The sequence below is a fragment of the Pseudorasbora parva genome, chromosome 11 (genome assembly GCF_024679245.1).
Source record: "Pseudorasbora parva isolate DD20220531a chromosome 11, ASM2467924v1, whole genome shotgun sequence".
Lineage (NCBI taxonomy): Eukaryota > Metazoa > Chordata > Actinopteri > Cypriniformes > Gobionidae > Pseudorasbora > Pseudorasbora parva.
In genome coordinates, this window is record NC_090182.1 from 29,688,126 (window position 1) to 29,714,918 (window position 26,793).

The window sequence follows — 26,793 nt, forward strand, 5'->3', positions numbered from 1 at the left end:
TAAAATTATCATTTGTATCTGCTATTTAATATAAGACCTTATATAATATAAGATTCCTGTGACAGGATGACCATATTATAATGCCAAATACAGTACTATTCCCTAAAATGTAAGAACAGCAGTGGATTGATAAGGATTTTTTAATAATCACAGTCAAAAGATGATGTCATGTAGCCTAGAAATCTAGAGGCACCCTAGCGGCAGCAAATTTAATTTGCCCGCAAGTGTCGTCTAGGAACTCTCAATACCATTCTGAGCTGTATTCCTCAAAATCTGGACGGCCCAATCACATCGTGTATAGAGTCGGCGGGCGGGGCCATAATGACGACGGCCGCGTTGCGTTTGCGTGCTTCTAGTAAACACAGAAACTGGCGAACGGCGGTCTTTCGAATCAGCTCTGACCGCGACTCTGGAAGGCTTGGAGTTAAGCTTTTCTCTGAGAAAAGAACAAAGAGTGGCACTGAAGTCATTCTTAAGAAGGGAAGATGTGTTCGGAGTTTAGCCGAACAGATACGGCGAATGTTTAATCAGTCAGCGAGCTCTGCTTCACCTTCGTTGCTCTGGTTGGTTGTAGCGCTATCCTATCGCGTGCAGAGGGAGTTTGAAAGACAACCGTTTATCCCGCCCCTCGGATTGAGCCCTGTCTATCGTGAGTTTCCAGACCAAACATCTTGATGTGGGTCTGGCTTGTCAGGCTAAATGTCATGGGCAATTGTGCCAAACGGAAGGTTTGTGTATGTGGAAGATAAATTGTTCAGGCCCTTCGTAGATACGACAAATTTAAATTATGTTCACTTTACTTAAACAAATCAAATTTTGATACATTTTAATTTAAATGTGTTCAGTCAACCTAATATATTTAAAACTGAAGTTTACCTAATTAATTTATGTTAAAACAACATTAAATATTTGTGTTGATATAACTAACTGGGCAGTGGATCTGTAGTTCCCAGCATGCTTTGCAAGGGCTAAATTATGAAAGTAATTTTAGGGTTTAAAGTGTTATTTTATGGTTTTCTGTAAAGGAAAAGATGTTGTTAGTTAATGTTAGTGTTTAATGTTCAGTTATGTTGGACATTTAGAGAAGTATCTGTAATGTTTTTGAATTCTGTGGTTACCATTATGCTAAATAGCTGGTGCCTGGGCTTAGGCTGCATGGGCACTCAGTGATCTATGCTAATGTCAGGTGTTACACCAGCCTTTTCTTAAATTTTCATTATATACATTGTGTATGATGATAAAAAAGTTTGACTCATTCAAAAAAACATGTTATAAGTATAAAAATATAATGTAAACTGTATTTGATAAAATTGAGTTTGACCAACTCAATTACATTTCATTGCATGAACTAGATTTTTATGATTTGGGGCTACACATTTATTGGATGGAAAACCTGCCCTCAATTAAATTGAGTTTGTCCAATTTTTTTTGAGTGTACCACTACCTGATTTACCCATTCAAGCTTTCGCTGACAAGCTGGTGGCAGGAACTATCACTAAATGACATGCATTCATAAAAATCCATGTGTGGTCAGTAGTTCCTTTTAGTAACCAATACTGTTTAACAGCAAGAGGAAGCCTTTCTGATCTGTTACACGGAGAGTTTTTTTCGAGTATAGGTCGGTTTGATGTTAATAGAGTGGAAGGTCCTTGTATGGGCCGTACGGGCTCTTCTCCCGGTAGGGTGCGCGCACGCGTGACTAGAGCGAGAGAGGAAATGCACGCCCATAAACACTCGCTCAGCTGCAGATACAGTCGTCCGTGAACACTTATGACGTGCTGCGCTCCCGCTCCACTTTATTCCTATGGGTGAGATCAAGCGACTTCAACGCTTCAGCACAGCATTCCCGGAAGGCAGCGCTGCATTTGAACCGATTTGAACGCAGAAATGACGGGAAGCTTCACAACATCGTGAATCTCCACGGTCACTGCTGTCACAGGACTTTACCAAATCATACCAAAGAATTGTGTTTTTGATGGAGCGGTCCCAGCGATAAAGGTTCGGTCCTGCTTTGGAAGCAGCCGGTGAGTAAAACTGCTTCAAATGTCTATGCTGTTGGCTCGTCGCGTGAGTAAACATCAGTAAACGACACGATTGCGTGCTTCGTCATTCAAATGCGCTAAAGGTTAACGTTACTCCATTGTTGTTCTATGTATAACGTTACACTAGTCTGACGTACAAAACCATTTGCTTGCTACTGCTAAGGTTTAGTCGCATACAATAGTCCATAAACCGAATCATGTCCTCATAAACTGCGAGTAAAGACACAAATGTTGACAGGCCACTAAATACAGTACATACCACAGAGACGGATGTCCTGCTGTTGCTGTTTCTCCTGTTCAATTTATTTCAGCCTGATTCTGGATCACGTATTAGTTGAATCTGATCGATAGCATACATGGGTCGATAGCATACATGGGTTTCTCCACGCTTGAGGACGTCAACGCTTTGGGTGTGCTCGTCATTCTTTAGCTCCGCCCACACGATACGCCTCCAGGCGCCCGTTTTTTTCCGGAAAGACTCGGTACAGCCCATATTTCTTTTATAAATATAATAAAACTAAAGACTTTTCAGAGATATGAAGGATGCAATACTACTCTATAGGTACTCAAGATTGACATGAGATTGACGGAAACTGAGTGTTTCACCCCCCCTTTAAATAAAACAAACTCAGGTAAATTAACATAAAACAGCACCGAAAGAGTGCACTAGGCACAAACATTACCAACACTGAAATTAATTAACTGAATGACTTTAATACACATGGTGAAGGAACTCAATGATAATCAGGTGACAACTAAATTTATCAATAATCATTGTAAAAAAAGAACAGGAAAAATGGAACAAAGGGAGCAGGTAACTAAAGAGAAACACATTAAAAGTCCATGAACTTTAAACTACACAAAAACAGAACATGACATTACCCCTCTCCTGGAGGGCACATCCATAAACTCCGACTGAGGAGTTCTGGAGGAGGACAAATGGCCGGCAAAGGAACAGAGTCCAGAGGCGATATTAGTAGGAGCCTGGTGGAGCTGAAGGAATGGACAGATTGATTGAGTGCAGCGGATGACTTGTAAGTCCATGGTGCAAGCAAGGTGATGTCTGACCAATGGCGAAGCTGGATGGACGAGGGAACCTGGTGAAGCCATGAGGACAATGGTATCTGGTAGAGAGCCAAAGGAGGGAGGAGCCATGGTGAAGCCAGTAGATCAACAGGCTCAGGTGGAGTAACTGGATCAGTGGATGGAGGTGGACCCAAGGGATCCACTTGCTTGGTCAAAGCTGGAGATCTGACGACCCGATTCTACACAGCACAGTCGAGAGGTGTTAACCCCGGTATACACTGCAAGATTTTAACAATCAAGATCATTACAAATCACAATGTGTGAAATGGATCTATTAAACTTGGCTATGACATGCATTGATGACATCTATTGACTCGTAGGCTACGATGCATGTTTCTATAGAAGAATAAGTGTGAAGCACTTTGGGTGTACAGGAGTTGGCCTACATATGAAAGTGCTATATAAATGCCTCATTAATTCATTCATTCAATAGAACATCATCACTATGAGCTAGTGGTGAACAAAAAGACCACAATGAATTCCACTTTGGCAATTATAGTTTTTATGTGTGCTGAAAAAAGAGGATATGTTCAAAAGAGGAAGAGGAAGGGAAAAAGAGCGAGAGGTAAGCAGGTTTAAGATTAACCGCCATGCTGAGCTGATTACGTCACATTTGCTGTTCAGTAGACGCAGACCATAGCACCAAACACACTGTGCAATCATCATGCTGAATTTCTGAAACTGTCTGAAAATGATCTTAAAGCTACTGTGTAACTTTTTTAGTTTATTCTTAAATAAAAACACTTAGTTCTTTCAAAAATATGTGTTCATTAATGTATATTTACTTCTTTCAAGTAATAAAGTATTCTCGTAAGTTTATAATATGCCATTGAAAATACATACGGTTGAGGGGTTTGAATGCCGGTCACCATGTTGCCCCTCCATCTTGAAAGTACATTAGCCAAAGAGGAACATACCCGTAAATTCAAGCTTCGCCTTTCGCGTTTTAACACTCGATGGCACCGTGTCGAATGTGAAGAGGGGAATTGCCATGTTAATCTTGGACTAAATAGGCCACCGTAGGAGTTAAAACAAAATCAGAATTGAGAGGAACAGAAACTATTATTCACTGGATGGTCATATACCTTTTCACCGCTAGATGGGCGAAAATATCACAGTGTAGCTTTAAGCTATCTTTGGTCTCAAGACTGTGACAACGGCCGTCTTTGAACCTCTCTCATTGTACGACATAGGACTAACGATTAGGAGCCACGATCACAGAAATCGTCACAATTGTTTAAAGATGGTAATCTTTCATCTGGGACAGCCGCAAATATGTCCCAGGCTTTAGAGGAGGAACCGAGGGACTGAAGTGAACCAGCGGAGGCAGGGCTGAGGAACTTGTTATTGGAAGAGGGGGCATTAGAGGGAATCTGGGTGGGAACTCTGGAGACATAGGACAATTTGAGCTGGGCGGGACCTAGTCTCAGCCGACAACACATCCACGGACCGTTGGCTGAATGTCTGATGCATATGGCACATTTATCTGGAAACACTTCTGGAGTTTCGAAGTCGTCATCTGATTGGTTGAATTCCACAGGATGGCCACAAGATATTCCTTTCTTTAACGGTCCACCTGGAAATAAATGCTGTGATGCCAAACTCCATCTGTGTATCAGGATCTGGCTTATTGTGGCAGTTTTGTCTATGGTGGGCTCTGGCTAGTTAGTTCACCCAAAAATGAAATTTGTCATGAATGACTCACCCTAATGTCATTCGACACCCTTAAGACCTCCGTTCATCTTCAGAACACAGTTTTAGATATTTTAAATTTAGTCCGAGAGATTCTGCCTCTCCATTGAAATTGGGAATAAAAACATCATCAAAGTACTCCATATGTGACATCAGTTAATTACAATCTCTTGAAGCATCGAATATACATTTATGTTCCAAAATAAATAAAACTACGACTTTATTCAGCATCGTCTTCTCTTCATGTTTGTTTTCAATCCTCAAATAAAGATTAGAACGGTCATGAATCAGCGTATTGATTCATGATTCGGATCGCCAATGTCACGTGATTTCAGCAGTCTGACACGCGATCTGCTGGTGGAATAACCTGTCAAACTCAACCCGAGCTGCTGCATCTTTAGCCGTTTTCAAGAAACCGCTGAAACATCTTTTTTTTTTATCAACAAGTGACTTGTTAATACTAACACTATTTTTTTATTACAAAAAAATGAACTTATGAGGCTGTTCACTTTAAGCAATTCATCTTGATTTAACACCATCAGGTTTCTGGTTCAAATGTAATTGATTCATGTTAAACTTACTTAAAACCATTACTCTGACATAACTTGATGTTTTTATTTTGAAATAACATGTTTCAATCAAGTAACCCAATCAAACAGGACTTTTACTTCCCATCATGCTTTGCAAATGGGCTGAATTTGGAGAGTAAATGTTTAAATAAAGTGCTATTTTATGCATTTCGAGACTTTTTAATGTTTAGTTATGTTGGTATTTAAAAGTTTGTGTTATGTTAGTGTTTTTGACGTTACCATTGTGGTGAAGTGTGGAGCATGTGGGGTAAGGATCTGCTAATAACAATTAAAGTTGTTTTAATAATTAAAAAAACAACTACTTTGGGCATGTCATGGATGTAACAAAACCATCTAGCCAATACAATCTTGTAATGTAAAAGGTTTTGTAAATGTTGTAAAAAATAGCATTTCACTAAATAAAAATAACCAATTAAACTACATATACACACACACACACATATATATATATACACACACACACATATACACACACACAAATTTCAGAGTAATTAAACTTAATAGTTTTGGACAAAATTAAGAACGTTAACCTGATTTGAACTGAACTAAATGGCATTGAATTAACTTTACATCAAAAAATAGCATTTACCGAAATAAACAATGTCAATTAAATTCAACATAACCCAATTACGTGGAACCTGTTGACATAATAAAAAAATTACGTAAATCCAATGTATAATTTTTATTGAGTGTAGAGCAACAGGAACTAGTCACACCCTATTGTTGATTTCATTGTTCTCATTTGTAAGTCGTTTTAGAAGCATCTGCTACGACAACATGTAAATGTTTGATAAACTTACATTTTGTCATCTTTCCATGAATTGTAGTTGGTAATCATTAAGAAATGAAATAAAATATTTATGTTTAGAGGGGGTGTACTCGTTTTGGAGAGTAGGTGGTAACATGAAACCACATTTTTTTGTCATGCCTGTAAAAGCTATTTGGTTTCAGTTACCCAATCGGAAATCTCAACGACCTGTACACTTCCATATTTAGTTAAGATTTTGAAATGTTTTTTTTTTTTTTAATTAGTCACTTATGCTTTACATGGCTGCATTTATTAGATCAAAAATACAGTAAAAATTGTCACATTGTGTTCATTTTCTATGAAATAAATATTTTGTTATAAATGTCCTTACTGTTTTTACTTGCCTGTGTCTTAACATTTGATTAATTGAATGCATCCTTGATGAATAAGTATTCTTTTCTTTTCTTTTTTTTTTTAAATTCTTCCTGACCAAGTCAAGATCAGATATGACTGCAACATTATCAACTTCAATTACAATTTATTTAACTTATAAAGTCAACATCAAGAGGGAAGAATACACTATGGTGTCGTGACCATAGCACAAGGATACATAACTAGTAATTACATTTTAAATGACTAACCGATGACAAAACTAGCTTTAGGTTTAACAGAAACAAAGCATTCATGGCTGAACTAGACAAATAATAATCAGAATGTTATGTGTAAACCTAAAACTCATGTACTCGATAAAAAGCATGAAAAATGACCAACTTATCAAGTCATGAGCTTTTTAACTGCCAAAAGAGAATGCTGACCACAACTTTGTTCTCTTTAGCAGACGTCTTTAAAAGCTCCCGCTAAAAAGCAGTTCCTCTATGGTGTTTCTTTTAAATCCCCTTGCAAACATTATACTTGAACAGCAGTTTAACTAAAAGCTGCACTGCTCTCTTTCCAGTCCGGGGTCCATCAACCCTCTACGACTCGTTTCAACATAGATCCCAAGCCACCTTTAGCCACTTGTAAAGGCGTCATCTGTTCCTTGTTCTCAATGTAGATGCTGGCACCATGTTCCACAAGGAGTTTTGCCGCCTCTGCTCGCTCCTCATCACATGCAAGATGACTGGCAAAACAATAAAAATAGTTCATGCAGGTCTGAGGTGGCATCTATACATATCCAAGAGCAATAAAGAAAAACAACACTACTACACAGTGGTTCTACACTACTTACAGGGCCGTGTTTCCTTCTGAGTCTTGAATGTTGGTAGAGGCACTCTCTTTCAAAAGAAGCTGAATGAGTCTGTAGTTTCCCTTGGCGGACGCTCTGTGCAGAGGTGTGGATTGCAGTTTATCTGTAGCATTAGGATCTGCACCATTTTCTAGCAGAATCTGGGCTATCTGTTAAAAAGTAAAAAGATATTATAAATAAAACCTTTCACAATTAAGTTTACAATAAAAAAAGAAAAATGTTATGTAATAATTTAATATAAATAATTTAAAAGAGAGAAAGTAGGAAATAAATTAATATTTTTTTAAAAAAGTTTCATCTTTTTTTATATAAAGATTAAGTAGTAATTTAGTATAACTTAAATAAAAAAGCACTGGCAATATATTCATATAAAAAATTATATAAGATAAAATAAGATAATATTATTATAAAAAAAGTTTCACAATTTCCAGAAAGATTTAATGTAATAATTGAATGTAACTTTGATTAAAAAAACTGGCAATGTATTAATAAAGAAAGAATATAAGATAATAATAATAATATAAAACATTTAACAATTTTCTGAAATTTTTAATAATTTAATATAACTGTAATAAAACAAGCTTAAAATATAACTTTTATTAAAATGTTGATTAAAAAAAGCTGACAATATATTAATAAATAAAGAATAAGATAATATTAATATAAAACATTTAACATTTTCATAAAATTTTATGGAATAATTGTATGTAATTGTATGTAAAAAAAAAAATATGTAATTTCCAGAAATATTTTATGTAATAATTTAATATAACTTTGATTAAAAAAACGGACAATATATTAATAAAGCAAGAATATGCGATAATATTAATATAAATATTTAAAATTTTCAGAAAAAGTGTATGCAACGTTTTAATAAAACTATTAAAAAGAGCTTGTAATATATTTATATAAAATTAATACAAGATAATATTAACATGAAAATTGTATACAATTTTCAAAAACATGTAATAATTGAATATAACTGGCAATATAAAGATACAATGAAAATAAAATAATATTAATATTTTTCACAATTATCAGAAAACATATGTAATAATAACGTATTATAACCGATTAAAAATGTGACCTGAGAATATATTAATATAAAACATGAATACAAGGCAAAATGAATATAAAAAGTTTTCCCAATTTTCAGGAAAAATAATAATTTAATATAACTTAAATTAATATAATGCATGTGGATGTCTCTATGCATATATGTATGATAAGTGTCAAAGACACATTTTCGCTCTGTGACAAATTAATGGACTATAAAGTTAAACTAAGCTAAAGTCTTTGATTAAAAAAAACTGGCAATATATTTCATAATAATTTTTTTTTTTTTTTAATCTAATCATTTAACGCTCTATGAGCTGACAGACAATTCTACCTCATATCGATCTTTAGATGCTGCATAGTGTAGTGCCGTACAACCATTCTGGTTCACAGAGTTCAATTGAGCTCCTTTGGATATCAAGGATCTGACAATTTCTTCTCTCCCAGCAGATGCTGCAATGTGAAGAGGAGTCCAACATGCCTGGAACGAAATAAAATGGTAAAGAACTCCACCAAGAGGACATGCAGTGAATGACAAAGTATCTCTCAAGTGGTGCCAGGCAATAACTGCATTTATAAGTGCATTGGAGAGCAGTAATAATAATCTTTTTAAAAGAAATAACATTCAGTGACGCTGTATAAATATTCTGGACTGTGCCATGAAACAATGCTGACTCACATCATCTTTGAGATTCACTTCAACTCCGAGATCCAACAGAAACTGCACAATATCCGCATGTCCAGCTGAACAAGCCCAGTGCAGAGCGGTCCTGCTGTCCTGTGTAAAGCAGGTGCATTCAGAACACTTTCAAACACGCGACAGCAATCTTTGACTCAATGGGAAAAAAACTTCAATATAGCATCATGCTAACAATAGTGGAGGTGTTTCTCACATAACGTTACCTGGTCTGTTTTCGACGCTAGTAAGCTGTCAGACAAGACGCACCTTTTAAGCTCTTCAAACTTTCCAGTGTAAGCTAAATTACAGATTTCTACATTTGATACACTTCCCTCCATCTCAAAAGTCTGGGAGAGCACACCAGTGTGACAATTCAACCTATTGGACCCGCCCAAAACATACAAACTGGAATGTCATTGGATAAAACAAATTTGTTTAGGTGCCGCAGAATGGTGCCTGATTAAATATCCAACAAAAGTACCTGTTTGTTTCTATATTTCTATAAGTAAAATCTATATTTTCTTTCTATATGTATTTTCATCCTTTATATAATAAATAAATAGTTTTACATTTTCGTCCTTTTGTCGTCGTCTTGTGGTCTTGTGTATTCTCCGCAACTGTGAAGGGAACTTAGAATGAATGTGTGGGTTTCCAGCGGAACAATTTCGTGAACACACATTTGAGCACATTTTTTTCTCGATGTTAGATTTGTTTTTCTTACAGAATAAGTTACGTAATTCTGATATTTTGCTCGAAAAATCACACCTTTCGAAGTGGGTATAAACTACAATTTAACCTTATATTCTTACTTACTGTAATTTTACTTTATGCAGCTTTGTTTTCACCTTGCTCTTATATCTAACGTTACATTTTAAATCGCATTAGTCATTTTATTTTATTATTAGTACGACTGAACATCGCGTCAGGAGATCGGTGAAGTGTCCGTGTAGTAACATACCATGGCTGCTGCAACGGTGGTAAGTCTGTTCATTGATATCAACATTCATCAGTTAATCTTATCAATACGTTTAATAACTTTATTAATCAATATTGATCAGGACTTCAGGGCTCAAGTTGACCAGTCATGCAGATATTCGGAGGAATTTGTCAATATCTATTATGACTGTATGGATAAGAAAAGAAGGGTATGCTCATCATCACACGGTTTGATGTTTAACTTCGCTTTTAATAGCATGTGTGCTGATACATTATATTAATTAGCTGTGTATTCAACGCCTTCATCATACTGAATGGTTGCTTTCAGACTCTGACGAGGTTGTATCTGGACAAAGCAACGCTCGTGTGGAATGGCAACGCTGTCACAGGTCAAGATGCCCTCGGAGAGTTCTTCGAGTCTCTTCCCTCCAGCGAGTTTCAGGTGCACACTCTCGACTGCCAGCCTGTGCATGGTATGGAAACCACGACTACATTCACAACGAATGCTTCCATTTAAATGTGTATAATTTAATCTACTACGTTTTCTTTAAACAGAACAAGCAACTCAGGGCCAAACCACCTTGTTGGTGGTTACAGCTGGCTCTGTGAAGTTTGAAGGAAACAAACAGAGATACTTCAACCAGAATTTCCTATTAACTGCCCAAGCTTCTCCTACCAGTGACCAGCCTGTATGGAAGATTGCAAGCGACTGTTTTCGCTTTCAAGACTGGGCAAACTGAATTACTTAATTTTTTGTATAGTCTCAATTTTCTTTTTTGTAAACTCCTTGCTTTTGAGCTATGTGCTGTAAATAATAATAAAATAAGTGACTGTTGAACTGTTTCTAAAACGGAATACCACAAAATTTGTGTAGAAAACGATTTTACTTGTCCTCAGTGTATATTACATACAGGAAATAACAGTACTCACAATAAAAATAATAAATAAGCATCATAGAACATTCTACAAGCAAATTCACAATTTCTCAATGCAAACACTTGAGTGATGTATAGTTTTGTTTATGTTGGTGATAGAAACCCTGAGGGCTTTGGGGGAAAAGATAATTCCAAAAGGGATGAAATAACTGCTGAACTTGTTGGATTAATGGCTCTTAATGTAACAATGGCTAAAAATCCCTGACAAAAAAAAAAAAAGTAGTGCAAATGAAAATGAATATAAACACTTCCTAGATTAAAACAAGCCAAGATGAGACAGATTACAATGCCTGTACAGATAACAATTTCTTAAAATAAATTAAAGGTACAAATGAAATGTATCGTTTTAACCAAATAAATTAATATACAGAATATAATATCAACGGCAAAATTCATATTCTGGGGCTTAATTTACAAACAGCTTTTTTTTTTTCCTTTTCAACTTTAGGCATTCAGTATTGAGAACTGGCATATTAATGACATATTACCAAATATATATTAAAAGCCAGCAGAAGTGGAATTTGAAAGAGACAAGATTTTGTGACAATCATAGTACACGCTAGTGGTTTTAAAAAAATATACAGATGTGATACAAACGTAACCGCTGTGGCATAAGAGGGGAATATTACTCCTAAAAAATGTTTCCCTTCATACAAGTTCAGTTTAACTGCACAAATAAGCAACAAACCACTTGCCGGTCATCTCAACCTGTCCTGAGTCATTCCATGAGCAAATATTTACTAGCAAATGTGTGCATCATAACAACAACAAAAAAAATCTCATTAGTAAATAACAAAGAACATGGTTCTTAATCATTATAAAGACACTAACACCTAATGCACTGCATGGATGAAGCACAAGGAATCTAAATCTAACGTTTAAAAGAGTGACCAATCAGAAGGCACAAAAACATCACTATATATTACTTGCCTCTAAAAGGAGGCAGAGTTCCGCAGTGCAATAACTTCACCTCAGCTAGCAGTGTTCAACCTTATCAAACCAAGCATATTAACATTTTTACAAGGAAAATAAAATTTTACACATGTTGAAAAAAAAGCACGAGGTGATGGCAGTATATCGCTGTTGTATGGTTGAAATCCTCTTTACAAGAGACTCCTTTTGTATACTTAAAGGAGAAATTAGTGGATACTTTATGCTGGATAAGATGAATATCGTCCCTTGTCCAACAGGGCTCAAGCTACAACTCTATTTGTAAACTATTTTACAGCAGAGAGACAAGAGCTTGGAACTAAAAGCCCACAAAGCTCAGGAATAAAAATACAACATTGTTCGTCTTCGAAAATTTGTGCACATCACTAAGCAATGGGCAGTGGTGAAATCTGTGGCAAAAAGTGATTTTTAACATTTATTGATATACAGCAAAGTTGCACGGCTAGGAACTGATGAAGGTGTCTCTCTTTGGCTGTGATAGAAGTCCTACTTGTGGCCATACATTCTTTCGATGTCAGTGAGATAGTGGTTCTTCAGTTCCTTCCTCTTTAATTTAAATGCGTCTGTCACCAGGCCTGTTTCAGGGGTCCATGGCTCTGGACTCAGATGGACCATGACTGGTATCTCAAAGCGCTGGAGTTTAACTAGAATTACAGAAAGATTTTTAGAAGACAATTTGAGACCAAAACCTTTCTTACAGTTCCATTTTATGTATATGACCATGCATAATTTTGGGGTCTGTAAGATTTGTTTTATATTTTTAACGTTTTTAAATGTATTTTATGTTCACCAAAGCAAAAGGCTTTAATATTATGAAATACAATTTAAAATAACTGTTTTTGAATTTAAATACATTTTAAAAGAAGTAATTAAAGAAATATGCCTGTGATGATAAAGATGATTTTTAGCATCATTACTCCAGTCTGTAGTGTCACAAATTATTCTAATATGCTGATTTGCTGCTCAAGAAACATTTATGATTATCAACGTTGAAAACAGTTGTGCTCAGTAATATTTGTTTGGAAACTTGATCAAAAAAGTTATTTGATGAACAGAAATAACTGCTTTTATTTGAAATAGAAATCTTTAGTAACATTGTCATAAATGTCTTTACTATTGATCAATTTAATGCGGCATTTCTGAATAAAAGTATTAATTTCTTTTACAAAATGTTACTGAACCAAAGGTTTTGCAAGCAACTGTATGGTACCAAAATGTATTTGCAACAAATGTAATGCTGAATTTGTGCACATGAATCTTGTGCTAAAAATTTAGACTTGGTATTCAGCATTTCAGTTGGCTTCAGTCAATGACTCGATACAGTGTTCAGATTTTGAACTTTTACATCATGTATAATGCTGCTACAAAACCTGGAAGTTACACTCACTTGAAGTTGCAACTTCTTTAATTTCCTTCAGAACTTCCCTCTCCATTAATGGGTGGTTGCAAATATCTTCCCATGTGCCTTCAATGCCTTTCTGATTGGCCAGAGCTGTCAGCTTCTTCTGATTAGGAACAATGAAGCTGATAACGTAGTTCTGGTCACTGGTGGGCAGAGAAAAAAAAGAGGTCTGTATACAGTAGGTCTGCTGTTCTAAAGAGAGGACCTTTTGTTAGGGTAAGTACCATCCCATATGCATCAGACAAAGCCGCGCGTACAAACCTGTTTGCGTAAGCGCAGATGTTGTCAATGAGAGAGCAGTTCTTCAGAGCTGACTCAACTTTGCCCAAAGACACATACTCCCCAGCTTGAAGTTTCACAAGGTCCTTCTTGCGATCTAGGCGTTACAAAATTCATGTGATAGATAAAATAAATGATTTTGACTCAATATGTGAATAATACAGATAGATAAAATAAATGTATGATTTTGACTCAATATGTGAATAATACAGATAGATAAAATAAATGTATGATTTTGACTCAAACAAGAAACAAGACTCCCTTATGATGCTGAATGAAGACATACCAACAATCTGAAGACAGCCGTCAGGGTGCATCTCCCCTACATCACCAGTGCAGAACCACCGCTGTCCGCTCTGATCCACATAGAAGTCGTCATTATTACAGCTCTCGCTCCTATAATAGCCCATGGTTACATTAGGACCTCCGATGAGGATCTCACCACGTGGATGAGGCTTGTCATACTTTGTATAACCACCTGAAAGAAATGATATGATGAGAATCACAACAGCTATAACAATAACTAAAAGATAAATGAAAGGTTTACCTGAAAATGACTATTACTATTCTTTTTTGTATTGTTTGCGCAGCTCATCACGCAACAACACTTTATAGAGAAATGGATTATAATTTAAGCCATTATACTGTTTTATTTTATATAAGGTGTAATTTGATTATTTGTTAACAATAACAGCACTGCTTAGCTGAAGGTCACGTGACACCAACAAAAATTGATGCCTTGCCAGTTATTTTTAATCTAGATTTTTAAAAATCAGATTATGTATTATTACATTTATGCATTAGGTAGATACTTTTATCCAAAGCAACTTTGCAATAGTGTGTAGTGTACATTTGATCAGTTAATACATTCCTAAGGAATTGAACCCACAACCTTGCCATTGTCATCTCCAGGCATGTTCTACTAGAAGTAAGCATTGGCACACAGCTAAGTTCAGTGAACATTGTGTTCCTCAAACAAAGCTATTGCATGACTTCAGAAAGCTTGGTATATAGTCCAAGTCTATAGTGTTTTGAGGCTTAATAGTCAATTTATACTTTGTTTTTAAGAGCTGAGTAACAATTTTTTAAAACTCTCATTTGTGTATAAAATACACATTAAAAAAAAAAAAGCATACAGGTTTGGAACATGTAGGTTTGAGTATATCATTTTTAGTGAACTATTTATTTGAGATATTAAAGGGATATTTCATACCAAAAATGAAAATTCTGTCATAATTTATTCACCCTTAAATTGTTCCAAACCTGTATGAGTTTCTTTGTTCTGCTGAATACAAAAGAAAATATTTTGAAGAATGTTTGTAACAGCAGATAGAGCAACCTACCATAGTAGGGACAAAATACTATGATAGTCAATAGTTACTCTATCTGCTTTGTTACAAACAAGATGTGTTCAGCAGATCAAAGAAACAACTTGAGGGTGAGTAAATATTGACAGAATTTTCATTTTGGGGTGAACTATGCCTTTAAGTAGTTTCTAAATGGAAAAGGGTACATTGACCCACCTTCAGCCCAGTCTTTGAGTTTAATCTCACAGCAGATCAAAGGAGCTCCTACTCTTCCTGTGCTATAATCTGCAACTGCACAACAAAGAAAACAGATGTCATCATTACTGCTGCATCACAGCTTGAAGTATTGGGACAAAGCTATGAAGGCATTTCAAAATATATGACTCTGCAAGTAATGATAAAATTAACAGGACAGGTTAGAAAAGATGTTCAGATGCATCAGGACTACTTACCTTCGGTTATAGTGCCCGCTCCACAGGTCTCAGTAAGACCGTATCCTTGACCAACAGGACAGCAGAAACAGATGTTCATGAAGCGCTGAGTGGCTGGAGAAAGAGGAGCGCCTCCGGACAGCATCATACGCACATTCCCACCCAGAAGAGATCTGACTTTCTTAAACAAACTGAACACACATAAAAGGAGCAAAGGCGATTAAAACTCCAGACTCATTAACAAGAGCAAATGTGATTAACTGATGGACTATTTTCATCTCATCTTACATATTGCACAGGGGTGCATCATAACCCTTCTTGATCTGCTGGAGCTTGTAGTCGTAAGCCAGTTTAAACAGGGTTCTCTGCACACAGCTCATCTCCTGCACCTTACTCATGACGTTCTTATTGATCCGGTCCATTATTTCCTGACGGAAGAAACAAAAGTGTGACATTTTAACATGACTGAAATGAACAAAGGAAGATGATAATGCTTAGAGGAGTCCGACTTACAGGTACGGCTGCCATTAGAGTAGGTTTCAGCACACTGCAGTCACCTTTACTTCCCTTCTTAATTTTGGTTGACTACAAAACAGAAACAAACCATTCAATAATCTGAGATTAACATTTCATTAGTACAATCGGTGTAAATGTGTGACTATATTTACCTGATCAGACAACGTTTGTGGCGTGGAATAGCCGATCCTGCAGCCGTACGTCACACACGAGATCTCAGCCGTCATTTCCAGGACATGGGCAAGAGGAAGATAGGCAATATATGTATCCTTTGGTCTGTGGAAGCATACAGGCATTTTAATGCAAAACTACCACTCCATTTCAGTCAGGCACTTTTGCATAGCAGTGTTGGGTTGCACTGCAACAGTTGGGTTTCAAAAAAAACAACAACAAATATACAAATTTATTTTCTCCATTGAGCTATCTATTTTTAACTATAAAGCGTTTAAGAGAGTCCTACTGTAAGCTATAAGGTTGTTAATCGATGCTTTTTTGAAGTCATCAGCCCGTATTATTTTTAACAATTTTTTACATAATCAAGTTTAACAGCAGAATTATTGTTTAAAAACTCAATTACCCACGAGTCTGCAAATAAATTTCCACCAGAAATCTGAAACTAGCCAATCAAGAAGATTTCAAAACATCCAACCACTACAATGAGGTACTGCGAATGAAGAGCCATTACGTACAAAGTATTGTACCTTTGGGCAAAATCGTACACCCGAGAAATGCAACGGCAGTGTTTTTCAGCCTGACAGGTATTTTTACATCCAGTGCCACATTGTTTAAATAGCAAATGCACTCACGCCCATCTGTTTGCCCATGGGTGTTCTGGTCTAAAAAAATTAGGTGTTCAGGCGCATTGTTGACATTTTGAGGAAACTGAAAACGACTACACCATTAACTAACAAATATCTGATCTAAATTCAATAGCGCAGTATTTTTTGTTATTTAAAGAGTGTGTTAATAATGTGTCTATAGGCAGTTGCACAACACATGTACACTCTGGTTATTACACACAGGGATGCGCAGCAGCACAAACAATTTTTGTAAATATTAGAGCCGGGACTTTAACGCGTTAATTAAGATTAATTAATTATGGGACTTTAGCGCGTTAATTAATGACGCAAAAAAATAAATAATTTTAACCACACTTATTTTTGCACCGCGGAACGTTTTTCAATGAATGAGTTTCGACGGACCGATTATACTGGAACACCAACTAGCGCTCACGTCAACAGTCACGAATACAAACCATAGTGAACATGAACAGAGAAGCTGATGAGACCGCTTTGCTTGGCCTCGTGGATGAAATTTTGTTTTAAAAAAACGAAACGATGGAAGCGTCGACAAGAGCATGGTTGTGTGCAAGCTATACAACAAGGAATTTGCATATCACCGCAGCACATCGAGCCTCAAATATCACAAATATGCTTTTGCTAAACTTAATGGTAAACATTGCACTGGTCTGCTGGACTGAAATAAATAAACAATATTTTTTTGATTAAGCTTATGTATTCAGTCATTATTCAATGGTATACTAAAAATCCATGTGAATAATTACTTCTCATTGTTCTCAGGTCAAATATTTATATGCAATTAAAATGCGATTAATTTTGATTAATTAATTACAAAGCCTCTAATTAATTAGATAAATTTTTTTAATCGAGTCCCAGCCCTAGTAAATATTAAAAATTAAAGGGTTCCTCTCTGTAGAAGCGTTACATTTTTACGCTCAAGTTAGGCCATGTAAATAGCGAATCCTCCCTGGTAAGCAAGCTTGCAAGTGCTACTGGCTTTTAAAGGGAATGGGAGATGAGACTAGCCTGACAAGCCAGACCCACATCAAGATGTTTGGTCTGAAAACTCACCATTGACAGGGCTCAATCCGAGGGGCGGGATAAACGGTTGTCTTTCAAACTCCCTCTGCACGTGATAGGATAGCGCTACACCAACCAGAGCAATGAAGGTGAAGCAGAGCTCCTTGATAGATTAAACATTCACCGTATCCGGTCGGCTAAACTCCGAACACATCTTGCCATTTTAAGAATGACTTCAGTGCCGTTCTTTGTTCTTTTCTCAGAGAAAAGCTTAACTCCAAGTCTTCCAGAGTCACGGTCAAAGCTGATTCGAAAGACCGCCGCCGTTCGCCAGTTTCTGTGTTTACTAGACAACAGAAGCACGCAAACACAACTCGGCCGTCGTCATTATGGCCCCGCCCGCCAACTCTATGCACGATATGATTGGCCTGTCCAGATTGTGAGGAATACAGCTCAGAAGGGTATTGAGAGTACCTAGACGACACTTGCGGGCAGATTAAATTTGCTCCCGCTAGGGTGGGTCTAGATTTCTAGGCTAAGATTAGACTGATTTTAGAGACTGTTTATTGCATTTTATGCCCAAAACACACCCATGACTCATTAAGAGATTAGGTATAACCCTTTTGGATTATTCTCCTGGCCCGCTGTCCATTTTTTTCCATCATTAAATTAGCAGAAATGGATTTGGGCACGCCCTAAGGGCATCTGCGGCAGACGCGCTTCAGACCATGTGCTCAGATCGTTGAAATAGGGCCCTTTGTCTTTTTGTATAATTGTCTAATATTTTTTTTCTTCAAATCAATTAAACTAATAGCTGGTTGATTTGGTTAACGGCTCTTTACTGAAGGCTTTTTTTCTTTTTAATCCCTATGGAGAAAAATACTTCCTGAATCAAGAGCACTGGAAAAAATGGACAGCCACTGTGGCACTTTATTTATCATTATACACACCCCAATCCAGGTATCCTCTCGCACTGGCCTGCCATTCCCCCAATCAGGTTACTGTGGATGATCATCACTCCTTTAGGTCTCCCGGTGGAGCCGCTGGTGTACATAATAACAGCGAGGTCTGACGGGACAGGCTTCACTATTGGTATGTTCACTGCAACACAAAAGCCCACATTATTTTCTTCACTGGTGATGGAGATCGCAAATCTCGATTCAGGTCGATATTGTGTGGGTGAACAGTGGGTAAACTCCAAGCAATCACTGAAAAGGTTAATTAGCATATAAATAAAATGTCAACAGTAAAGTCTGTGCTATTTTTAAGATATATCAAAGCGTGCTTACGGTTTTCTGGCTTGGCTCCCAGCTCTTGCACAGAGTCCATGCTGTGGATCTGGATGCCCTTTGGAAATCCTGCTGTGCTGACGCCCTTCTTGTCCACATAGATGATGTGCTTCAGTTTGGGGATTAGAGGAAGAACACCCTGTAAAAATATAAAGAGAACATATTGTTCATTAAATGTTCTGTTCCCATAATTGAAATATTTCAAGTGGCAAGGTAAGTACAGCCAGCTGGCACCGGATGTCAAGTCGTCGAATTCAAAGTTTTGGCAGACGAGGAATTACTACTACTTAAAATCAACAAAATGTCAAATGCAAGCTGTTGTCAGTGCAATGTCATATTGTCCTGACATTGAATTTTTGATCATCCAACATTACAACCTATATTTAACCAAATATCAATGTCTTATGATGTTTGGTGGCCTGCTGGGAAATTTCAAACTACAATGGGTGGGTCCTGATGGGTCATTACTGTTACACCCTGTGGTGTTCCTTACAGACGTTTTTATTGAGTCAAACGTGACTTGTGATTTAGTGAGTCAGATGTTAATTTGGTAACTGTTCTGTAAGATTAAGTGTTCATTTAGTGAAGAATTTATCAGTGATTCAAAAACTGACAACTCATGAGTACATTATTTTTGCAATAGTTTAAAAAGCAAAAGCTCACAAGAGTCATTTGTTTGAGTGGAGCTAGCAAAGACAATGCAATTGAAAGTGAGAAGCGACGACAATACTTTGAAACAAACCACAACCTATGTTTTTTGTGTCACTCTCCAATGCGACTGACGCAAGCACCTCAATGCATGCATGTTGTGCTCAGCCAATAGCGAGCCGGTGTTCTGCTGTAGACCCCAGAGGGCCTGCACTGTGTGAAAGCTGCTTTAAAACAATCGTCATTGTAAAAGCGCTATATAAATAAAGTTGATTTGACTTGACTTGAGTAACTTAATGTGAACAGTAAAAGAGTAAGGAGAAGAGATTGTAGAAATAAAGTTATTTTTGTTTTGTTTTGCGCACAGAAAGTATTCTCGTCGCTCCATAACATCAAGGTTGAACCACTGGAGTCAAATACAAGATTACAACTCAGCTAATAATTATTGTTTTGCCTTGGATCTGTAATGATAGTACGTACACTGGAATGTTAGCAACATGTTTTTGGCCTTTTAATAACAAGTTCACCTTCAGTTTGGTTTCCAGCAGTTCTACACTGGTGACCAGATGTGTAGCTCCACACTCATTCAATCCGAAAGCCACTGCCTCTTCTCCTAGAGTCGCATAAAAGGTGACCACTACAAAAACAACAAGAAAAGCAGAATTCACTCAATTCATCAAAAACATCTGAGTCATCAGAAATTATATAAATTTAACTAATTTATAAGGATAAAACCTATGACTCGTATAGATTATTTTTCTGTGGGGAAAAAAGAAAAAGTGAGAGTAAAAATAATCTATTTCCTTACATGGGAAGTTGCGTCTGAAGCAGGTCTGAGCTGTGATCATCCACTCTGCCCGCGTCTCACAGAAAATTGCGATGGTGCATTTTGGCTGTTGGCCAAGTGCTGTCAGTCCGCTCCCAAACTGACTGACCACAGTGTCCATCTCCTCATAGGACAGCCATTTATAATCACCCAGAATTAACTGCCAAAACAAAACCAAACACCTTCATATTAACAAATTATTCAACATGCAGTTTCTTATTCTCATTACAATTACATTGCAATAGAATATGGACCAAATTTGTTTTTTGTTTTTTTAGAACGACAGTGTGAACAGCAAAAAGTACACAGATTCTGAGATTTTATATTTATTTCTACACATCTAATTCACAATTTAGTTCCAATGTGAATTCACTGTAAAAATAAAAAATAAAAAGTAAAGTTGCACATTTCACTATTATCAGGTATTAAACAGCAATGTGGAATATTGTACAAAATATTTTACAATATCCTAAAATATTTTACAATATCCTAATTTCATATAACACTAAACATGATTTATAAATATTTATAAATTAACATTTATAAATGCATAGCCATACATATAATATTAATATTAGAAAGTTCATAATCAAAGGAATATATAAACTTTTAAAATTTAATTATTACAAAAAACATCTGAGAAAATAATTTGAACAGTAGTGTACATTTACAAATAAAATGTATTTATGATTTTATGTGAAACGTTATGTAACGGCTTGTTTAGACCAGCATCTGATCCGAGCCAAATAGGAAGGTCAGGTGAAAATTTAGGTCAGTAAATAATTAAAAATAGGCACTTGGGCTTGCAGTGTGAACATATAATATGCTTTTACATATTTTTTTTTTTTTTACCATTACCTTTTTGAAGACTTTCCCAGTCGGTTGAGGCTCATTTTCTTCACTCAGAACTTCTCGGGTTCCCAGGCAGTCCGCTTTACCGAAACGCTGAACCGCATAATCAAACAGCTTATCAAGAGTGTCTTTTCCAGGGAAGTCTACTGTGACCAGGGAGTCGAAGTGATCCAGTGACCGATATGGTCCATCCGTCTGACCGGTGGTCGACTTGGATTTGAGCCTCTTTGCCAGGGCTTTCTTTTCCTGGGCTCCAGTCAGAAAGTACCATGGCAGAAAGCTCAATATGGAGTAGAGCCACACTACTGCGTGTACTGGAAACAAGAGAACGGTACTCAGGTCCATGCTGAGAAGCTGAATGGGACTAAAAGATGATGGGATCAGGCCAAGCCTGAGGTAGAGTCAGTTTGCTGCTGAGTCCAACTGAGGATCGAAGGGTCGGGATCAAAGTTCAGAAAGATTACGGAAGTATCCAATATGTGGTTCCAAAATGTGCAACCTAATGAGAAAAACAGCCATGAATAAGAAATTTATTATATTCAAGTATACTTAACTTAAGTACATTACCTTACTTTCGCTTGCTTAGTTGAGGTTTAAAAAACAAATCAATATTCAGTAACACAAATCTATCAATTCACTGGACTAATACAATTGGATGTGAACAAAATATCGAAGTCTTGTTTCTGCTGTGGAAAAAATAAAATAAAAGTTAACTGTGAATTTGTAATCTTACAATTTTTAATTTCTCACAAATTCAAGATTTTCTCACAATTAACAATTGCAAGTATATATCTCACAATTTAGAGAAAAAGAATTAAGAAGTCAGAATTGAAAGGAAAAAAAAGTTTACATCCCCCAATCCAGTGCCTTTATTTATAAACTTTTTTTTGTAAGGGGAAAAAAGTCAGAACTCACAATAAAAAGGTAATTGTATTTTTTTATCTCAGAATTCTGACTTGATATCTCAGAATTCTGAAATCTAATCTTGCAACCGAGAATTATAAAATCTGAATTGTGAGCTTAAAAGGCTACAATTTTGTTACTTTTTATTCTGTGGTGGAAACAAGCTTTCATAGCATATATCCGAATTGAACTCATTTTATAATTGATGAACGTCAGTGATTGAACTGAACTGAATCAACACTGAACTGAATTATGACTCTCGTGTCTTCTTTAATGAAGTTTAATGGTCCTTATTTTCATGTTTATCACTGTGAAAGCTGCTTTAAAACATTCTGCATTATATAAATTGCTATATAAATACAAGTGACTTGACATTTCTACGAGAAAGAGAAAGTTTGAGGCTTTAAGCGTGACAGTTTTTATTCATTCAGACACTTTAATGAAACAAGTGAGGCTTCTTAGAGGACAGTCACATGTGATGCGAAAAAGACACATTCCAGGCCACTGAATAGTGTCTCTCTGGTTCTCATTTAATTGCATAAGTATGAAGTCACAAACATCCTGGGGGACTGCCTAAGCCTTAAGGCAGGGTGGACAAACAATCAATTTATAATAAGACCCACGGTTACCACACATCTAGGTTATCACACATTTCGGTTATCACACATTTTGGAGATTAAAGATTGTAAAAACTTGATACACTCATATCTAGTGTTCCTGTTGCTGGTACAGAATGCCTGTAATGCCAAGGTCATGGATTAGATTGGAAAAAAATACGCCCACAATTATCCAATAAAAAAAAAATTGTATTGCAAAAATTGTTTAATGTCCTTGAGTTATCTCCATTGTTAGTCACATAGGTGAACTCTGGCTTAAGATCACTTAATCACAAGAAGATAAGGTCATCTCTTGATCATGTGACTGGTGTCAGATTAAGGAAGCAAAATGAGTTGCTTATAGATGGATACAATAAGTGACTTCAACCTAACACAACATGTAAACAAAGACCTAGGCACATTTGCATAGTTTTGCATCTTCCTGTTGCTGCGCCTACCAAACTGTGCATTGTCTATGAAATTAGATCCTCTAAGTCCTTACTGACAGTGACAAATGTGACCAACTGCAGGAACAGTTGCAAATGTATCGGCAAATGGCACAAGGTTAATGTAGGACAGTCCATGGACTCAAGATAACCAAAGCTCTTTTACTATGGCAGTTGGTAATCTCTCTGAGTTTGTTTAGGCTGACAACATTTTGTTGTATAGATAGACACCAAATCATGATCAATCCTGGTGAAACAGCATGTGATGTTATGACATAACCCACAGCCTGATTTACAGTTCAGGGCTGGGATCAAACAAATTCCTGCTATTCCAATGAGAGAAAGACAACTAACTAGAGGTCAGCTAGTGTTTTTAGCAGCTGATTTCAATAGAAGAATAGTGATATAACCTTAAATCGATAAATGGTCCATTTAAATTCTGCATTTTTTGGTGTAAAGTTCTACCAAAGTTAATTTAGACATGACAATTACAGTCTGTAAAAAAATAAATTTATATATATATGCTAAAAATTTAAGTGTTATTTCCTTTTAAAGATTAAAGGTACATTATTTAAGTTGTTATTCAAGACAAAGCTGTAGTTTGATGACGCCGTGAATGAGCATGAAATCATGGGAGTTGTAAGGGTGCGTCTCAATCAGCTCCCTTGTTCAGTAGTCAGGGCACTGATCAGGGAATCAGGGAGTCAATGGGCTGACTCTCTAAACAGTGCCCTGAATATGGAGCCAAATGAGACGCACCCGCAGTCTGGACTTCACCTCCACAGTCGAAAGAAAGGAGTCCGAAGGTCTCAGGCAAAAATCATGTTCATGAATGAGCGAATGTATTAAAGTTTTATTAACGTTACAGTGGTATGAAGCAGGAAACACCGGTCTCTGAGCTTTTATTATGCTTAAGCTGCAGTCGGACGCTTCCGCTCTTTTCGTTGCGTATGTGGGGAAACGTAGCATTGTTACATGGTTAAAACAATCATGATAAATACATTTGAGTGCATTAAAAGTTACAACACAACATTACTCTCTGTGGCCTGATAAGAGAGTCTTGTTGCACATTGTAGTAATCTAGACCAATATTAGCATTTCATATTAATAAAAACAGGATGACTAAATGACATGCAATTAATTTTAATATGTACTTTATGATGGAGAAAGCCAAAGTCCCTATCAAGGAAAGTCTGTTCACTATGCTGCCATGTTTACAAAGCCTCCGGGCAGCTATTTCTGGCACACAAGACCAAATCCTACCTACTTGAATGGGGGAATCCTGCAATCTCAAAAAACTGTTGGCCAAACTCAGAATTAAATAACATATTTCAAATCAGAAACGAATTCTAAAATAAACGTTGTTTCTTATGCTCAGATAACATAAAAAAGCTTATTTTTCAGGCTAAACGAGCCAAAGGGCATGTGCAGTCCTAAGCGCAAGTCTCAGGTTTCTATGGGAACCGGAGCTTCCAACGGCAGCTGCAGTGACCTAATGACTTTCGAAAGCAAGACTATTCCGTCACATTGCGTGGAGCAGTTTCTCCAATTCATTAGTAACAGGAGTGAACCTTCCTTCTATATCTATAGTCTTTGGGAAAGTTCTCATCGATTATGCTTTGTTAGCCACTTAACAAAATAGTGTTGTCTCTGAGCCATGGTAACAAAAATGTTACTCGCAGTGAATCAAGAAAAACACCAAGCGATTCAAACACTAAGACTAACCGTGTTGCGCTGTATAATAATGTTTAGTTTTCTGTTGATAAAGGCGTGTCCAAACATTTGACTGGCTGTCTAACAATACATACTATATTAAATCATCTTTGGTGTTTCCAAGGTTTCCACGGAAATCAAGAGTGAAATCAATACTTTGTTGACAGGCGATGCAAAGACACAGACCATGTCCTAATTGAATGATTTCTCTGGACTCAAGACACACAGGTCACCAAAATATAGAACATTGTTCTAGTGGTTCTTGGATATTTTAATCTAAAAAATACATATTGTGCATTTAACGTTTAGTGAGAGTTCGATGACAGGTGATCTAAATGTAAAATAAGAAACCAGTTAAATATCTACAATTAAATAGACAATATTAAAACATTCACATACCTGTGAATATCAGGTCGAATCAGTTACAGCTCCACTCTTGCTCATGCAAAGTTAATGACATTAACCAGTAACAAATTAACTTATAAAGAAACAACCATTGATGCTGACTGATTCTTTTTTTAAATCTCCCCCGAAAGGTGATCCTCAATCTGAAGCCTTAAATCCTGGTGAGAGTGGTCAGTGAGCCGAGACAGCCAATGATATCCATCCCTCCAGCTCACCCCACTCACAGACCAGATCTTCAGCAGGTGGACAGACACTGACACACTGAATGATTGGATCCTGGATCTGATCCCATTATCTTTGTAGCACTTGTTATCATGCACATCTTTTATAAACTGACCTCTGTTTACTAAAAGGACACTTTATGGCAAGTTGACCTGAATGCACACTTTCATCATATACTGCTAGTGAGTGGCTGTGATTACAAATCGTTTACAGATATTAGCATAATCCACTGATGAAGTTTGTCATGTCAGCTACACCTTTGAAAGGCCAACTTTTGGTTGAACTGGTGTGTAGTTATAAAATATTTAAAGGTCAGATACATTAAGAACATCATTAAACATGAATAAAAAGACGTTATCCAATACAACAGTTTTGTTAATGCAGGCTATGACTCAAAATCTAGCAGCGCAAACGGTAATATATTTACACGTTGCACTATTTTTGGGCGCGATCACATCAGTCTCAAAATGCCACACGACTCAGCTCTGAGACACACGTGTTCCGTCCATCACCGTGGAAACGGCTCAGATTTATAAACGAAACACGTTTAATTTCACCCAGGTCGCTTTGATTAATGGAATCCGGTAAAGCGCTTTTATTCCGCCTAGTCTGATCATTTGAATGTGAAGATGATGATGACGTTCTTTGTCGGATGCGAACTGCGAAACGTCAACCGCAGCATCATCATCATCATGAGGATGCCAAGACACGCTATTCCATCATCTTGCCTCATATAAATTAATTCTGGAATACAATTCCATTTACACACATTAATTGTCATTCAGACTCAGTGGTGACGTGTAATATTTAGATTTGATGAAGCACTCTGCCGTTAGCCAGCTAGCGCTCCCTTTATCGTTCAGTCATCTATAAAGTCGCAGTAAACAAGAACAAAATGTTAAAACAATCCTCTCATTAAAAGCCTCCGAGGTTTTAAGATTATAGTAGTGTACGAGTAGCTGGCTAGAAAACTATGCCAGTTAAATCTTACCGGCGTTTAGTCTCTTACCTTCAGAGCCGGATCGACTGCTCGAGTTTGTCCCTGCCAAGCGCAATGAATGACCGACAGTTACCTCCAGCGCGTGCTGTTACACCCGGAAATATTGCGTCATCTGACTCCATATTTCTCAGCCAATAGTCGTCTGGACAATGAAGCAAACGCGCAACATCAACTTCC

The 26,793-nt window shown here is 36.8% G+C and overlaps 3 protein-coding genes across 5 annotated transcripts; 1 reads left to right on the forward strand and 2 right to left on the reverse strand.

Annotated features, from left to right (window-relative positions):
- Nucleotides 1-6,120: 6,120 nt before the first annotated feature.
- On the reverse strand, nt 6,121-9,525 carry psmd10 (proteasome 26S subunit, non-ATPase 10). Its single transcript, XM_067456623.1, has 5 exons — nt 9,364-9,525; nt 9,140-9,238; nt 8,795-8,941; nt 7,387-7,553; nt 6,121-7,278 (listed from the first exon to the last, which is right to left on the reverse strand). Exons 1-5 carry the CDS (start codon nt 9,475-9,477, stop codon nt 7,125-7,127), a joined length of 681 nt encoding a protein of 226 aa, XP_067312724.1. The 5' UTR covers nt 9,478-9,525; the 3' UTR covers nt 6,121-7,124.
- A 246-nt stretch (nt 9,526-9,771) lies between these two features.
- nxt2 (nuclear transport factor 2-like export factor 2) lies at nt 9,772-10,925 on the forward strand. 2 transcript variants are annotated; one of them, XM_067457761.1, is made up of 5 exons: nt 9,772-9,912; nt 10,045-10,116; nt 10,198-10,284; nt 10,404-10,548; nt 10,631-10,925. In XM_067457761.1, exons 2-5 carry the CDS (start codon nt 10,099-10,101, stop codon nt 10,813-10,815), a joined length of 435 nt encoding a protein of 144 aa, XP_067313862.1. In that variant the 5' UTR covers nt 9,772-9,912; nt 10,045-10,098; the 3' UTR covers nt 10,816-10,925. The 2 variants fall into 2 exon arrangements, with proteins under 2 accessions (XP_067313862.1, XP_067313863.1); XM_067457762.1 differs by having other exon boundaries at nt 9,792-10,116.
- Nucleotides 10,926-10,940: 15 nt separating this feature from the next.
- Nucleotides 10,941-26,757, reverse strand: acsl4a (acyl-CoA synthetase long chain family member 4a). Of its 2 annotated transcripts, none has more exons than XM_067457759.1 (15): nt 26,626-26,757; nt 21,338-21,830; nt 20,462-20,639; nt 20,181-20,290; nt 19,006-19,144; nt 18,667-18,817; nt 16,049-16,172; nt 15,894-15,965; nt 15,669-15,808; nt 15,402-15,571; nt 15,166-15,240; nt 13,929-14,120; nt 13,625-13,739; nt 13,349-13,506; nt 10,941-12,605 (listed from the first exon to the last, which is right to left on the reverse strand). In XM_067457759.1, the coding sequence occupies exons 2-15, from the start codon at nt 21,674-21,676 to the stop codon at nt 12,448-12,450; spliced, it is 2,121 nt and encodes a 706-aa protein (XP_067313860.1). In that variant the 5' UTR covers nt 21,677-21,830; nt 26,626-26,757; the 3' UTR covers nt 10,941-12,447. The 2 variants fall into 2 exon arrangements, with proteins under 2 accessions (XP_067313860.1, XP_067313861.1); XM_067457760.1 differs by lacking the exon at nt 26,626-26,757 and adding an exon at nt 25,389-25,408.
- Between the last annotated feature and the right edge of the window lie 36 nt (nt 26,758-26,793).

Bases quoted from the DNA above. Each gene is read 5' to 3' on its own strand.
- psmd10 (XM_067456623.1), bottom strand. From the start codon at position 9,477: ATGGAGGGAAGTGTATCAAATGTAGAAATCTGTAATTTAGCTTACACT. The intron at 8,942-9,139 runs GTGAGTCAGCAT...ATTTCGTTCCAG, and splicing joins AAGTGAATCTCAAAGATGAT to GCATGTTGGACTCCTCTTCA. The intron at 7,279-7,386 runs GTAAGTAGTGTA...TTGTTTTGCCAG, and splicing joins TCAGAAGGAAACACGGCCCT to TCATCTTGCATGTGATGAGG.
- nxt2 (XM_067457761.1), top strand. The intron at 10,285-10,403 runs GTATGCTCATCA...GGTTGCTTTCAG, and splicing joins GTATGGATAAGAAAAGAAGG to ACTCTGACGAGGTTGTATCT. The intron at 10,549-10,630 runs GTATGGAAACCA...TTCTTTAAACAG, and splicing joins CGACTGCCAGCCTGTGCATG to AACAAGCAACTCAGGGCCAA.
- acsl4a (XM_067457759.1), bottom strand. From the start codon at position 21,676: ATGGACCTGAGTACCGTTCTCTTGTTTCCAGTACACGCAGTAGTGTGG. The intron at 18,818-19,005 runs GTAAGCACGCTT...TTTGTGTTGCAG, and splicing joins GGGAGCCAAGCCAGAAAACC to TGAACATACCAATAGTGAAG. The intron at 14,121-15,165 runs GTGGGTCAATGT...CATTTCTTTCAG, and splicing joins ACTCAAAGACTGGGCTGAAG to GTGGTTATACAAAGTATGAC.